General features: G+C 33.0%; 5 protein-coding genes across 5 annotated transcripts; 4 read left to right on the top strand and 1 right to left on the bottom strand.

Moving 5' to 3' along the window:
* LOC107362678 (testis-expressed protein 2) lies at nucleotides 1-5,158 on the top strand. The gene is made up of 4 exons (XM_015929785.3): nucleotides 1-644; nucleotides 1,475-2,941; nucleotides 3,152-3,754; nucleotides 4,011-5,158. Exons 1-4 carry the CDS (start codon nucleotides 413-415, stop codon nucleotides 4,409-4,411), a joined length of 2,703 nt encoding a protein of 900 aa, XP_015785271.1. The 5' UTR covers nucleotides 1-412; the 3' UTR covers nucleotides 4,412-5,158.
* Nucleotides 5,159-6,091: 933 nt separating this feature from the next.
* Nucleotides 6,092-7,969, top strand: LOC107362329 (elongation factor 1-alpha 1). The gene is made up of 2 exons (XM_015929365.2): nucleotides 6,092-6,308; nucleotides 6,548-7,969. Exons 1-2 carry the CDS (start codon nucleotides 6,165-6,167, stop codon nucleotides 7,790-7,792), a joined length of 1,389 nt encoding a protein of 462 aa, XP_015784851.1. The 5' UTR covers nucleotides 6,092-6,164; the 3' UTR covers nucleotides 7,793-7,969.
* Nucleotides 7,970-8,210: 241 nt separating this feature from the next.
* LOC107362332 (uncharacterized) lies at nucleotides 8,211-9,385 on the bottom strand. The gene is made up of 2 exons (XM_015929369.2): nucleotides 9,060-9,385; nucleotides 8,211-8,987 (listed from the first exon to the last, which is right to left on the bottom strand). Exons 1-2 carry the CDS (start codon nucleotides 9,133-9,135, stop codon nucleotides 8,341-8,343), a joined length of 723 nt encoding a protein of 240 aa, XP_015784855.2. The 5' UTR covers nucleotides 9,136-9,385; the 3' UTR covers nucleotides 8,211-8,340.
* A 1,627-nt stretch (nucleotides 9,386-11,012) lies between these two features.
* On the top strand, nucleotides 11,013-12,427 carry LOC107362331 (uncharacterized). Its single transcript, XM_015929368.3, has 2 exons — nucleotides 11,013-11,256; nucleotides 11,322-12,427. Exons 1-2 carry the CDS (start codon nucleotides 11,226-11,228, stop codon nucleotides 12,080-12,082), a joined length of 792 nt encoding a protein of 263 aa, XP_015784854.1. The 5' UTR covers nucleotides 11,013-11,225; the 3' UTR covers nucleotides 12,083-12,427.
* Nucleotides 12,428-12,512: 85 nt separating this feature from the next.
* Nucleotides 12,513-14,391, top strand: LOC107362330 (elongation factor 1-alpha 1). The gene is made up of 2 exons (XM_015929366.3): nucleotides 12,513-12,726; nucleotides 12,974-14,391. The coding sequence occupies exons 1-2, from the start codon at nucleotides 12,583-12,585 to the stop codon at nucleotides 14,216-14,218; spliced, it is 1,389 nt and encodes a 462-aa protein (XP_015784852.1). The 5' UTR covers nucleotides 12,513-12,582; the 3' UTR covers nucleotides 14,219-14,391.
* The last annotated feature ends 326 nt before the right edge of the window (nucleotides 14,392-14,717 follow it).

The raw sequence follows: 14,717 nt of genomic DNA, 5'->3' as shown, positions 1-14,717 counted from the left end.
TTTCTGTATTTTTCCTCTTCAGAAAATCTTTGTTTTTTTTTCTACATTTGTACTATTTTTATTTTCTGCTAATAAATAAACTGCTATCAGCGTCGTAATTAGTGACTGTAATTATATTCTATCATGTCAATAAGATGAATATCAAGTGGTTAAAGTGATAATCGCCTTGATCTCTACTGATGTTGGTAATTAAGGTTTGTCGTATTGAGATGGATAACATTTTATTAAACTCACCACTGATTTGATGATGAAGACCATTGTGACTTGACAACAATAACAACAAACAATAGCTAACAACTGATTCATAGGAGAACAGAAAAGAAGAAAGTATCAACGTCAAGTTTGGGTTTTTGTTTGGTTATATTTTGCTGTTCTCTTATCGTTTTGCTTACCCTCAACAAGCTTCTTTATCATGTCCACTAATAAACAAAAAGGATCAATCAGCTTTCGGTTCAATAGCAAATCTGGTGATGACCATTTGGAGGAGGTTCATAATTTTGATGACGACCGTTCTTCTGATGTTAATAGTGAAGCCAATTCTCGAGCAAGTACGCCAATGAAAAGTGAATCAAGTAAATTAAGTGATATCCTCTCCTCGTCACCAACAACATCTAAGGTGAAATCTTCCATTTCTGATAATTCAGGTATGTAAATATTCCAGCATGTATATTCAATACTAATATAGCAAACCTAATAGCCACTAAAATTTCTAACCACAATTTTACTTCTTATTCCCAAGACTTATTGTGTTTACAAAGAATGGTATGCTAGCTTTTCCACCATCTTTAATTCGACTGTTTAACATGAATATCCTTAAACCTTTTGTAATATGATTGCTCATAGATCTTCAATTTCTCAAGTATCTTTAATGTTCTTTTTTAATTTTATTCATATTCATCCAGGTATCATCAATTAAATTTTACTGATTAGCAGCAAGTTAATGGTTAGGTGGGCTAATCTGTGTTATCGATATTTCACCGAGCTTTGAGTACGAGTATAATGTATTTCTTGGAAATTTCAAGCAACTTTTTCATCATTATATTTTCCTGTTGGCTAGGTTTAGAGTTGTTTTACAATATCATTTATTCAAGCCTAGAATGTTGCTTACAGCATGATTACCTTTTCATATATTTCATTTAACATGGCAATCTAAACTCTTGTAGTCGCATACTTATCAATTTTACCACATTTAATGAATTGTTAGGTTTCTAAGTGATTTGAATTGCTTTTTTCTGGGATATAGACTTAATACAGCTTTATCATTTTGATTAGTCATTTAATGCTTTCTATCTATTATCTTCATTTAGCTGCTACTTTTCTTGATTTGACAGGATAGTTTGAATTGTGGCACATGGCTATGACTTTGGTTTTAATATTTAGTCCTTTACTTGAAAACAATAATGCTTTAATTGCGTGACTAATATATTTTATCATCATTTTTTCTACCCTTTCATCTGACTTTTTATAATGACAGTTAAGGATTTTTTCACATCTAAGCTCAACCGCGGTCGAAGTTTTGATCAACATGGATCATCAGATGATTCAAGTTTACCCTCATCATCATCGCCTGGTTCTAGTTCAAAATGGTTTAACGAGTCGTGGAAAAAATTTCAGCAAATAATCGAGGAAAGGAAAGAAAAGTCAGCCAGAGAAAAAGAGAATAACAAAAAAGAAAAAGACAGTTCATCCCACAGTATACCATCATCTTCAGGGGGCAATGGTGGTAACAGTGTTGGTACAGAAAAATCATCAGACGTTAAAAGTGAGCCTGGAGATATTGGAGATGTCGGAGATGTCGGAGAAAAATGTTTTCGTAGTTTCTCATTGACTGAACCAATCAATGAGAATTTGGTTCTTCCAAGTTCAATTGTTTCTATCAAAGCCAAATCCAAAGATAAAGATGGAGATGATAATCTAGATGAAATCAGCCATGGTGATAATAATCCTAGTAGGAATAGTAATATTAACAAGGAAGAAGAGGATGAAGATTGGTTGTTCAGAAAGCCATCATCTTCGATCAAATCAGAGCTTATATCTACAATAAAGAATGAAGAAAGCAACTGTGAACCAACATCTCCGTCCGAATCTTGTCCACCATTTCAAAGATTAACAAACCACGATTGGTGGATATTTAAAGGTCAATCTGGCTTCCTAATCTTATGTTCATCTTTAGTAGCCTTATTTTCAATTATCATAACAATAAGGCTCCCATTTCCTTCATATATAAATGGCTTTATACTTGGTGTTATCTTTTCACTCCTTTCTCTTGGTCTTCTCGCTTTTCACTTAATTAATCTCATTCTTAAGCCCACTGAGGATGAAGAGGTTGAGGCCGTAATCAAGGCCTCCACAGAATCATCACAAACTTGTTCGTCTTCGGCTCAAGATGAAACTCACCAAACCAAAGAAGAGAGTGATAGTCAAATTATTATACACAAAGAATGGTTCCATGAACTAGTATCAAGCCAAGAACTTGGATCCAATGAAAAAATTAAAAAACATGCCAAGACTCAACTTGTTTTCATTCGTCTTCAAGGAACTTTTCTTCGAGTTTCTGAACCTCAGTCTAAAAACCTAAAAACACGCAAATTAACTGAAAATAGTTATACCAATTTCGCCTACCAAAGGCACTATGATCTAATCAATCTGAAAAGACTTTATCTATGGCTTCCTAATAGTATTCGCAACAAAAAGAAATATTTATGGGTTAAAAAATACCCGATTATTCTGGAAATTGATGGAAACAAAAACAACTATCTCGATCCAAGTAGCTCTAATGGCTCAAATCGAACAACCAAATTAATTTTATTTGCTCGAACACATCGATCAAAGGAAGAATGGTATTGGAGGTTTAAAGATGCTTCAAAAGACTTTTTCCTTGATTCTGCTGAAGAGTTGAAATCGGATGGAGAACAAATGTTACCAGATTCAAATTCGACTGGTAATTATCTTTATTTATCTTTTTCCATTTAATTGGAAATCGTTACACTTAAGCTTTTGATAGTTGTTATACCTCTTAAGCTATCAGATCTGCTCTTTATTATAAACATTATTGTTAGTTATACAAAACCATGATGCGTTTATTAATGTTATTACACTCAGAATAACTAATTATCTTTGCTTATCGTATTTTTTGCTTTTAATCTCACAGATCATTCTCCATCGACACCAACCAGAGATACCTTTAAACCAAAAGATGTCACTCCTTCATCTGTTCTACCTAAATATGAAGCTTACATGCATCAAATATTGCACCACCGAGTTTCGCTGTATTTACCTGGTTGTTTACCTGTTGATGACAGTCATTTGCTTTGGTTTAATTCGATGTTAGGTCGAGTTTTATTTGAATTTCTTAACAATTCACATTGGTCTAATTGGGCATCGAAAAAAATTCAACGAAAACTATCAAGAATTAAGTTACCCTACTTCATGCAAACGCTCACTCTTAAAAATATTGATCTCGGACAAAATTTACCTCGTTTTTTATCTGTACCTAAGCCTCCAGTTATTGATGAAGCTGGTCTTTGGGTTGATTTTCAAATTGATTACTGTGGTGGTTTTGCTATGACCTTAGAGACTAAATTAAATCTAATGAGATTAAAAGACCAAGGCACAGTGGAAAAAGAGATGAAACCTTTTGCACCAAGTTCAACCAGTGTGGATATGGAAGACTTTTCTGAACCTGAATCTATTGTTTCTAGCTCAGAAGATGATGAGAAAGATGAATTCAAGGAAAAAATGGCTGACAGTGAAGGTAAATTGCAACTTTGCTTTCATTATTGTTTTTACATTGTTAGTCGTTTTCCCTTTTCCCATTGAATACTTATGTTCAGATTAATTTTTATAATGGATTTATCTTTAAGTCATGTCTTACGGAAAGATCTTGCAATTCATACCCTTTTCACAAATAGTTTTACGAAACGTAATTGAAAGAGAATTGAATTTCTTCAACACTTCCTCTAAATTTACTAATCATTTTCTCTCCTTTTTTCATTCATGTCTATATTTAGGTAACAATGGAGCAAAGATTTTGAAATTTGTAGACAAACTTGCGGCATCTAAATACTTTCAACAAGCAACCGACTATAAATATATTAAAAGAGCTATGGAAGGTGTTTCAAACACTCCTCTTGTATTGACCGTATTCGTCCAAGAACTATCAGGAGTCCTTTCAATCAATATCCCACCTCCTCCATCTGATCGTCTTTGGTATGGTTTTCGAGGAGATCCCAATCTAGTCCTTTCAGCTCGGCCTCGTCTCGGTGAACACAGAGTTTCAATGAGTCATGCAATAGAATGGATTGAGAAAAAGTTGCAACAAGAATTTAATAAGCTTTTAGTTATTCCTAATATGGATGATATTATTCTATCAGTGATGATGGCCTCCAATAGTAACATCGATATTCAATAGCACCAAAGTGCCTTTTTTTCTAAACATATATTTTCTTCACTCTATTTGTTTTTGATCGAAACTTTCTTCTAACTGTTTTTCACTTTGTCTTACTATTTCCCTTTCCCTTTCTTTCTTCTTTTCTTTCATTTCCTTCTACTTTTATAATTTAAACGAAAAGACTTCTTTTATTTTGCGATAAACTCTGTGATAAAAGCCAAGCTTCTCCAAACCTCTTGGTTGTGTGATGGGTAAAAAGCAATTTACTGTAACCTTTCCTATTCCCCTTTAACTTTCATCCTTTCAACTTTTGGTTTAAATTTTCCCTCAGTTTATACTGTTATGTTTAAACTGGCGATAAAAAGTTTCAAATTGTCCATGCAAGTAAATATCGTATCTAAGAACAGTTTAAGTAACAAAAAAATCAAAATTAATTTACATAATTCGTCTCTTTGTTAACTTTGCTTGGTCGTTTCAATATTTGAAACTTCTTTTTTGCTAAACTTTGTAAATGATTGCATCCATAAAAATGTCTCTCAATTCAATGTATCTCAATTAAAAACTATTGTATTCATCGATTCAAATTTGATTGTAGCAAAAGTGTAATCTAAAATGTTTGATTTTTCAAAAAAAAATTTAACTGCTTTGCTGATGAATGAGAAACTATCTTTGACTGTATTCCTTTTTCCTTAGAGCCCGTTTGTTTAAATTGAAAATTATTACAACTAAAGAATCAAAGACATGAATAAAACACAATTTCTGATCAAAGTCGATTTTTCATTTTTCATTTTTTTAGTCAAACCATTCCAATAAAAAGATCTCAAAATTTTAATAGAAAACTGTCTTTTCCGTTATATTAACTATCAGCTTTTGCAATTCAAATTTCAATGCAGTAGTGGTCAGGGAGGATGAGATAGCTCACGGCTTAACCCTTGTAAGCATAATTGCATGTCGCCCTAACTTCGGGACTTGGCGAGATTCTTTCGCTAACCTCAAGATGCAGATTACAGCATATGAAGATTATCAGTCTTAACGCTAAAGCTAATCATTAGGCTTACATTAAGTCTACAAAATCGGAGATTTTTCATAGTCGTTCACTAATAGTAAATAAAAGTACCAATAAGATTGAGCTTTATTTTGTTCAGTTTTCAATCGCATGATTTTGTTATCTCTACAAACTAAATATGCTCGACATGGTGATACCTAATAACTTAAGTCTGACCCTTTTTGTTGACTTAACCCTGACCGCTATTGTTATCGAAAAGCTCATATTGGTCATATCTTAAAAGTGTTAGACATAAAGTCAAGTGTAAAGTCAATCGCATTGGAACGAGTAAAGATTATTTACTAGATTACTTTAATACACATTTGGTTAAGTAGCTTATGGCCAATAAATCACCTTAACAAACAAAAATAAAGATAGTTTTGTAGAGATTAAATACTAACTAATCAAAAATCTTTTGAATTAAATTTTGAAGAAAAAAAAATTTCACGAGTCCAATCAAAAGTTTTGAAGCACATGAATCAATCAGTTTTTGTTACGTTTAAAGTGCAAAATTTAAAAAACCTTTAAAGTTTAAACTGTTTTTTAGTAGTGACATCTGCTGCAGGTTGAATTAAATTACTGATCCATGAAATCATATCTCACTTCCTTTTCCTTTAAATTGCAGAAAATTTGTGCTGCGTGTGCCATTCTTCATCTTAAGTTCACTGATTAAGTTTTATATTTTTAATTAATCAATTTCTCGTATTCGTTTAACTCTAATTTTCAATCATGGGTAAGGAAAAGACTCATATCAACATTGTCGTTATCGGTCACGTCGATTCTGGTAAATCAACCACGACCGGACATTTAATCTACAAATGTGGTGGTATCGATAAGCGTACCATTGAAAAATTCGAGAAGGAAGCCGCTGAGGTATGTCATTCTTTTGATACTTGATATTATGCTTTATTCAAGTTAGAATTTTAGTAATCAATTTACTAAAGTCTGTTATTGTATTTAGTTAACCCATTTTGACCATGCAATATGGATATCTCATTGTTCCAATTTGCCTTGCCCTGTTACTATCCGTTTCCTTTGTTATCTACAATGACATAATCTGTATTAATTTTATTCTAATTTATTTAAATTATTTTGATTTTTTTACTTATTAGATGGGAAAAGGTTCCTTCAAGTATGCCTGGGTATTAGATAAATTAAAGGCTGAAAGAGAAAGAGGTATCACTATTGATATTACTTTATGGAAATTCGAAACACCCAAATACTATGTTACCGTTATTGATGCTCCTGGTCACAGAGATTTCATCAAAAACATGATTACTGGTACTTCTCAAGCTGATTGTGCTGTATTGATTTGTGCTGCTGGTGTTGGTGAATTCGAAGCTGGTATCTCTAAGAACGGTCAAACTCGAGAACATGCTTTGTTGGCATACACCTTGGGTGTAAAACAAATGATTGTAGGTGTTAACAAAATGGATTCAGCTGAGCCAAAATATTCTCAAGCTCGTTATGAAGAAATTACCAAGGAAGTTAGCAGTTACATTAAGAAGATTGGTTATAATCCAGCAACTGTACCATTTGTACCAATTTCTGGATGGCATGGTGACAACATGATTGAACCATCACCTAACATGCCTTGGTATAAGGGATGGTCAATTGAAAAGAAGGGAGCTAAATTGGAAGGTAAAACATTGTTACAAGCCTTAGATGCTATGGATCCTCCATCTCGACCAGTTGATAAGGCACTTCGACTTCCACTCCAAGATGTCTACAAAATCGGTGGTATTGGTACTGTACCCGTTGGTAGAGTTGAAACTGGTACCATTAAGCCAGGTATGATTGTTACATTTGCACCAGTTAACTTGACAACTGAAGTAAAATCAGTTGAAATGCACCACGAATCATTGACTGAAGCTGTACCCGGTGACAATGTTGGTTTCAACGTTAAAAACGTATCTGTTAAAGAATTGAGACGTGGTTATGTAGCTGGTGACAGCAAAAATAATCCACCTCAAGCTACTGAAGAGTTTGCTGCCCAGGTTATTGTATTGAACCATCCTGGTCAAATTTCAAATGGTTACACACCAGTTTTGGACTGTCACACCGCTCACATTGCTTGCAAATTCAAGGATATCAAGGAAAAAATTGATCGTCGTAGCGGTAAAAAATTAGAAGATAATCCAAAATCAATTAAATCCGGTGATGCTGCTATTGTTGATTTGGTTCCAAGTAAGCCAATGTGTGTTGAAACTTTCACCGACTTCCCTCCTCTTGGACGTTTCGCTGTCCGTGATATGCGACAAACTGTTGCTGTTGGTGTCATTAAATCTGTTAAACCTAAAGATTTGTCTGCTGGAAAAGTCACTAAAGCCGCTGAAAAGGCTGCCAAAAAGAAATGACCTCACATCATTGATTAAATTTTTGTCGAATTAATAAAATTAATCAAACTTGTCTTCTCATTTTAAAGCTAATGTTACGATAAAAAAAGAGCTTAACAGTTTTTTTAATCGGAGTCTCACTAAGCCTAACTAAATTTAAAATTTTTACTCTCTGATTAAACTATTTTAGGCCAAAAAGGTGTGTCACTTATTATTCATTTCAAACTTGACTAGTAAATCTTTTAAATTATGTTTTATGGGTTCGATGGCCCAAAATATCCAAATTATACTTGAAATGCTCATTTTTAGGGCGGACGTGATGTTTCAACTGAAGTGATTCAATTAATCTTATAGTCAAGATCAATCAACACTCCTTTAAGTCGGGACTTTTAGTTAGTCCATCAGGTTTTGCCCTTAGATTTTAAGGATATAACCCAAGTTTCGTTGCTGAATACTGTTTAATATATTTTGAGGTCACAATCTTAATTATAAGTGTTAGAATAAATATAATAAAGTTAGTGTTGGTTAATTATTCGTTGGGATGTATCAAAAGGTGATTAATTTTTGAATCACAACTGACCCAGGAATGGGATGAATAAACCAGATCTTTTTGGAGAATCTTCAGTTGATTGAAAAGGCGATTGTTTGGAATCAAAACGGCGTCGTTGCAAGTTCCTTATTACATCTTTACCTTTTTCTGAAGCTTCCAACAACATCTCCACTCCTGAGCTAAGAAAATCATTAAATTGTAACAATCCTTGTCTCAATTGTTTGGTCATCCGAGCTCTATTTATGGTGCTCCAGTTGATAAATTGTGTATTAAGATCATGTAACTGTTTCTCCATTTGATCTAATGTTTCATTCGCTTTGTCCACATTTTGTTCCATTCTTAAGCCAAATTCCAGTTTAGCTTTGGTGAAATCAGCTTCAATATCTTCAACAACCTCATCGTATTGGGCCAAAGCCTCTTCTAACTTAGTCCCATCACCAGGATTAGATACAAATGAGTCAACAATTCCAGTTAACACTTGACGACTCTTCTCAACACGATCTCTCATGTTGTTGATTGTCTCAGCGAAACGATTAGATGACTTAACCTTTGTTTGACTTGTTGAATCAATCATAATCAAATCAGATGGGCTCGAGGTACTTTCATCGACAGGATTTAAGGGCGAAACTGGTGCTGTTCCATAATCAGCTGTTGAATCTTCAATAACTGAGCAAACAAAACAAACCATTAACCAGTCATCAATCAAAATGCATTAAATCAAAAAAAAACTTAACAAACCTGGAGCAGCTGAATGTTGACCAATCAAGCAAAATGTAACCAAATAAAAAACCAACCGATAACGAATACAAATCATGTTTGAAACTTGACGATAAAAAAACAGATAAAAATAATAAAGTTGAGATGAAAAAAGAAAAGTCTAGGTCAAGTCACCTTGATGTCACTTTAGTAAGTCAAGTATAAAGTGGTCAAGATGATTAAAAAAGAGTCAATTACAGTTTAAAGTAACAAAAGTCAAGAGGAAATTGAAAATATGAATCAACTAAAAAGAAGTGCAAAGCAATGGGCTTTTAAGGTGACAATGAAGTATTTTATTTCATTGGAAAGTAAAAATGAAATAAAAGGTAAAATCGGGAATTTTTCGCTCAGACCCTTCAATAGACTCTTTAATATCAATAAATTGTACAAAAACAAACAGGTTATTTAAGTGATTGACGTGAATCTTGAAGATGATTTCAAGGCTATTTCAGGTAAATAATTATCCAAGCAAAGCAACTTACAATGTGAATCTCTGATTCAATGGATCCTTTTTTTACCCTGTTGACTCAACAAAGCCTTTTGTTTATCGCAGTTACAATTGTTGCTCCAAGGAATTACATAATTTGTATTCTTAGATACATGGATATTGTTCAATAGTCAATGTAATTGTCATCTAATAGTCTATTATTGCTTCATGTAAATATCGTTTAGATTACCATCTTTGCTCATTTGCTAATTGTTAGACTTTTCCTCATTTGCATTGCATCTTGTTTTCACCAAAACAACCTCAACTCATCCAACTTGTTGCTAGGTTTAACCATTAAAGTATTTCATCTTTCAACTAACATTAGTTTTCAATGTAAAATACATAAACAAAATGATAAATCAGTGATTCATCTGTAACCAGTCTGTAATCGTCAGATGTGAATATACGCAAAACAAGTAAACCTAAAAGTTTATTACAATGAGCACAATGTATAATAGTTTTCTGGCTTAAACGGATTAATCAGAGTTGATAGTAGAGACAGACATTCATGAAAATTGGTTAAAGTGATTGAACTTTGTAATGATGGATGTGTAAAGGTTTGATTGATTTCAATAAGTTTGGAGATATTAGCATCTAATCAACGAGAAAATTGAGGTTGTCTATTGAATAACTAACAATGTAAGAGTTCAATGGTGAATATAATGATTTGCATTGATAGATTGTGTCTTAAATACTTATTTAGATGAGTTAACCATCAGCAGTCCTGAAACCTTTTCAAAATCTAACCTTTCAGCTTTCTTCCTGCATTTGCTAAACAATTCAGTACAAGACGTTGAATTGATGCATGGATCCTAATTTACACGTAAATTTACAAAGCGATGGTTGATTGGGAAATTGTATTTGAAAACACTCAACATTAAGGTTTGGTTATAATTAGAGTTTTTGTTGAATAAAATTTAATTACATTCCCTATTGCGTCTTTATTTTTCTTTACCAAATTACAAATTGATATTCAATATTCAATCAGATTCAGAAATATTAAAAATTTTGTTCCTCCTTTAAGTCCTTGTTGGCTTTTACACATTTTACTTGCACTAGAGGCTTCTTATTTCACGAGATTGTCAATTGACTTGATAAGGTTTGGTGGTAAATTGTTCAAATCATTTTACTCTTTCTGATTAGTTGTGAAAGTGGACAAGAGTTCGAGTTATCGAATTGAATTGTATTAAATTAATCTAATGGGTCTTATGGGAAAAAATTTAATAAAATAATGAGATTATCCACCATCCAGAACTCAGATTAACAGATGTATAATAATAATAATTAAAAATGATTATAACTCGCGATATTGTTAATGGTGATTCATGGATTCATTGGTTGCATTCACTCATGAGATAATGGCCTGTGTAATCGACTTTACTTTGATAACACTATTTTAAGTGTTTGCAGCATTGTCGTTAATCACTTAATTATATCTTTTAACACAATTCAATGACAATTTCTTTATTGTTCTGATTGAAACTGAACAAATAATCACAGATAAATTTAGCGATAGACTGTACATCAATGCTATGATTGAACTAGTAAGCGTACCAAGACGAGTTGAGTTATATTCAATTCATTTAAGTTACTCAAAGTTGTTATTACTAAAACAGTTTTACTTTTATTAACATTGACTAACTGATTTGCCAGCAATTACAATGAAAAATACGATCGGACTCATCTTTTTATGTAAGTTGTTCATTTCGTTCTTGACTTTTCCATTTCTTTCTATGACTTTTTTCGTTTTAAATTAGTTGCCGTGATCAATGTATCATTATCTGCATCAATACGAGAGTTTGAATTTCTAAAAAGTTTGTATCCTCATGAAGAAATACCGAAAATTGTACTAACTTCTATGGTAACTCGACGAATTGATCAAGTAAAGACTTTATGTGCAAAAGAATGGATCGCTGAAGACTACAAAACCTTCTTAAATGCTAGTGTTCAAGCATTACAATTAATTTTGGATTCAATGGATTCGAATGACACTCAAATTGGTGATCTGTTCGAACCTTACTCATATATTGTGAACCTTTTAAATGATTCAAACAATGTCACAAGAACCTTTTACGATTCCATTATAAAATCGTCAGAATTACTTACGGAAACGATGAATGCAAATGACGATCAGTACGGTGATTTGTTTGAATCTTACTCACATATTGTGCAACTTATAACCGATGTTAGCAATGTCATGAAATTTTATAATAATGATTACTTGACTATCAATTCAAGCTCTAATTTCACAAGAGATGAACTTGAAGCCATGATGGAGGCTTATATTGGTGACATTGAGATGGTTCGTAAGTGTGAAGTATCCTTAGGACGTTCAGTGCGAGTAAACTTGAGGATCGTTGAAACTATAAAATCGTTGTCCAAAGGAATGCAAAGATATGAGTTTTTCAATGACGATGAATCGATCAGTTTTTCACGTAAAGTAATGAATATATGTTTGTTGCGATTCAAATTATTGTTGAATCAATTTACAGACATTTTCATTCATTATCAGTCATAATTTTCAAGCTTATCTAAAATCTGTATTAAAAAATTGATGATAAAATAAAATAAATAAATAAAATTGCAAAATTATATTCATTATGCCGACGATAAATTGTTGAGTCAATGAATAACAGTGGATCAGTGTTGCTGGATCAGATCTCTTTGGTTGTTTCTTCTTTGACATTCGATTACTGCCACTTCTAGTCAATCATTTGGTAAAATTCAGCACTTAATTACAAAATTATCATTCCATTTTAATTGAAATTAGAGAAAGGTTAATTTAAAAAAGATTGTGAAGCAAAAAATTCAAAAGTTTATGTAACAGTGACATCTATTGGTATTAAACTGTACTTATCTGGAAGGTGTTATCTTATTTCCTTTTCCGATAAAGCTAAAGCAAAAATCTCTTTAAATTTTAAGCACACTTTGTCACTGTTCTGCATTTCTTTTTGTCTTGTGGATCTTTTGATTTTTGCTCATTTAATTTTTACACTCAAGTTAATTTAACTGTCAATCATGGGTAAGGAAAAGACTCATATTAACATTGTCGTCATCGGTCACGTCGATTCTGGTAAATCAACCACGACCGGACATTTAATCTACAAATGTGGTGGTATCGATAAGCGTACCATTGAAAAATTCGAGAAGGAAGCCGCAGAAGTAAGTTTGAAACCTTTGATTACCATTTAACTAGATTTTATTACTTTTCACAAAAGTGAATAGTTGTGGTATTTTTTTATGTGTCAGACGCCAGATCTGGCCTTTGTCTAGGAAATCCATAGAAGTGACGTGCCCATTTCTTGGTATTCCTTTGTCTTCCATTTCCTTTGTTATCTACAATGACATAATTTGTATTAATCTTATTCTAATTTATTTAAATTATTTTAATTATTTTTTTACTTATTAGATGGGAAAAGGTTCCTTCAAGTATGCCTGGGTATTAGATAAATTAAAGGCTGAAAGAGAAAGGGGTATCACTATTGATATTACTTTATGGAAATTCGAAACACCCAAATACTATGTTACCGTTATTGATGCTCCTGGTCACAGAGATTTCATCAAAAACATGATTACTGGTACTTCTCAAGCTGATTGTGCTGTTTTGATTTGTGCTGCTGGTGTTGGTGAATTCGAAGCTGGTATCTCTAAGAACGGTCAAACTCGAGAACATGCTTTGTTGGCATACACCTTGGGTGTAAAACAAATGATTGTAGGTGTTAACAAAATGGATTCAGCTGAGCCAAAATATTCTCAAGCTCGTTATGAAGAAATCACCAAGGAAGTTAGCAGTTACATTAAAAAGATTGGTTACAATCCAGCAACTGTACCATTTGTACCAATTTCTGGATGGCATGGTGACAACATGATTGAACCATCACCCAACATGCCTTGGTATAAGGGATGGTCAATTGAAAAGAAGGGAGCTAAATTGGAAGGTAAAACATTGTTACAAGCCTTAGATGCTATGGATCCTCCATCTCGACCAGTTGATAAGGCACTTCGACTTCCACTCCAAGATGTCTACAAAATCGGTGGTATCGGTACTGTACCCGTTGGTAGAGTTGAAACTGGTACAATTAAGCCAGGTATGATTGTTACATTTGCACCAGTTAACTTGACAACTGAAGTAAAATCAGTTGAAATGCACCACGAATCATTGACTGAAGCTGTACCCGGTGACAATGTTGGTTTCAACGTTAAAAACGTATCTGTTAAAGAATTGAGACGAGGTTATGTAGCTGGTGACAGCAAAAATAACCCACCTCAAGCTACTGAAGAGTTTGCTGCCCAGGTTATTGTATTGAACCATCCTGGTCAAATTTCAAATGGTTACACACCAGTTTTGGACTGTCACACTGCTCACATTGCTTGCAAATTCAAGGATATCAAGGAAAAAATTGATCGTCGTAGCGGTAAAAAATTAGAAGATAATCCAAAATCAATTAAATCCGGTGACGCTGCTATTGTTGATTTGGTTCCAAGTAAGCCAATGTGTGTTGAAACTTTCACCGACTTCCCTCCTCTTGGACGTTTCGCTGTCCGTGATATGCGACAAACTGTTGCTGTTGGTGTGATTAAATCTGTTAAACCTAAAGATTTGTCTGCTGGAAAAGTCACTAAAGCCGCTGAAAAGGCTGCCAAAAAGAAATGACCTCACATCTCTGATTAAATTTTTGTCGAATTAATAAAATTAATCTAATTCTTGATATCGAGTTACAGCAAAAATGATACGATAAAAATTGACTCTTAAAAGTTCTTACCATCTAGAGCTTATTGATGTTCCCGTATCGGAATTTTTACTTCAATAAAGATCATTTTAGGTTATTTTATGCTGTAATTTCTTTATTTGTCTTGAGTGATTAATATTCTATTCGATATGCATCAGTTTAGCTATAAATTCATATGCGACTTTCCGTTAATTCACCGGAATTAATAATTACGTTAAACATGGCTCATATCAGGCGACTGAGTTTATCTTTAATTATTAACTCATTTCAGCTTCTATCTAACAGATATTACAAAATTGAATCAACTTGTTGCATTTATCTTAAGCTAAAACTCTTTAGCCTTTGATATTTCATTTCTTCTAGTTGCAACAACTTAATCTAGAGATTTGTTATTTCTTAACTGATTTTAGCTGTTAATAGCTG

This window comes from Tetranychus urticae, chromosome 1 (assembly GCF_039701765.1).
Source record: "Tetranychus urticae isolate SD_2017Ah chromosome 1, NJAU_TeUrti_SD_1.0, whole genome shotgun sequence".
NCBI classification, from domain to species: domain Eukaryota; kingdom Metazoa; phylum Arthropoda; class Arachnida; order Trombidiformes; family Tetranychidae; genus Tetranychus; species Tetranychus urticae.
Note: the sequence above shows the minus strand (reverse complement) of the source record. Positions and strands in the feature narration are given on the sequence as shown.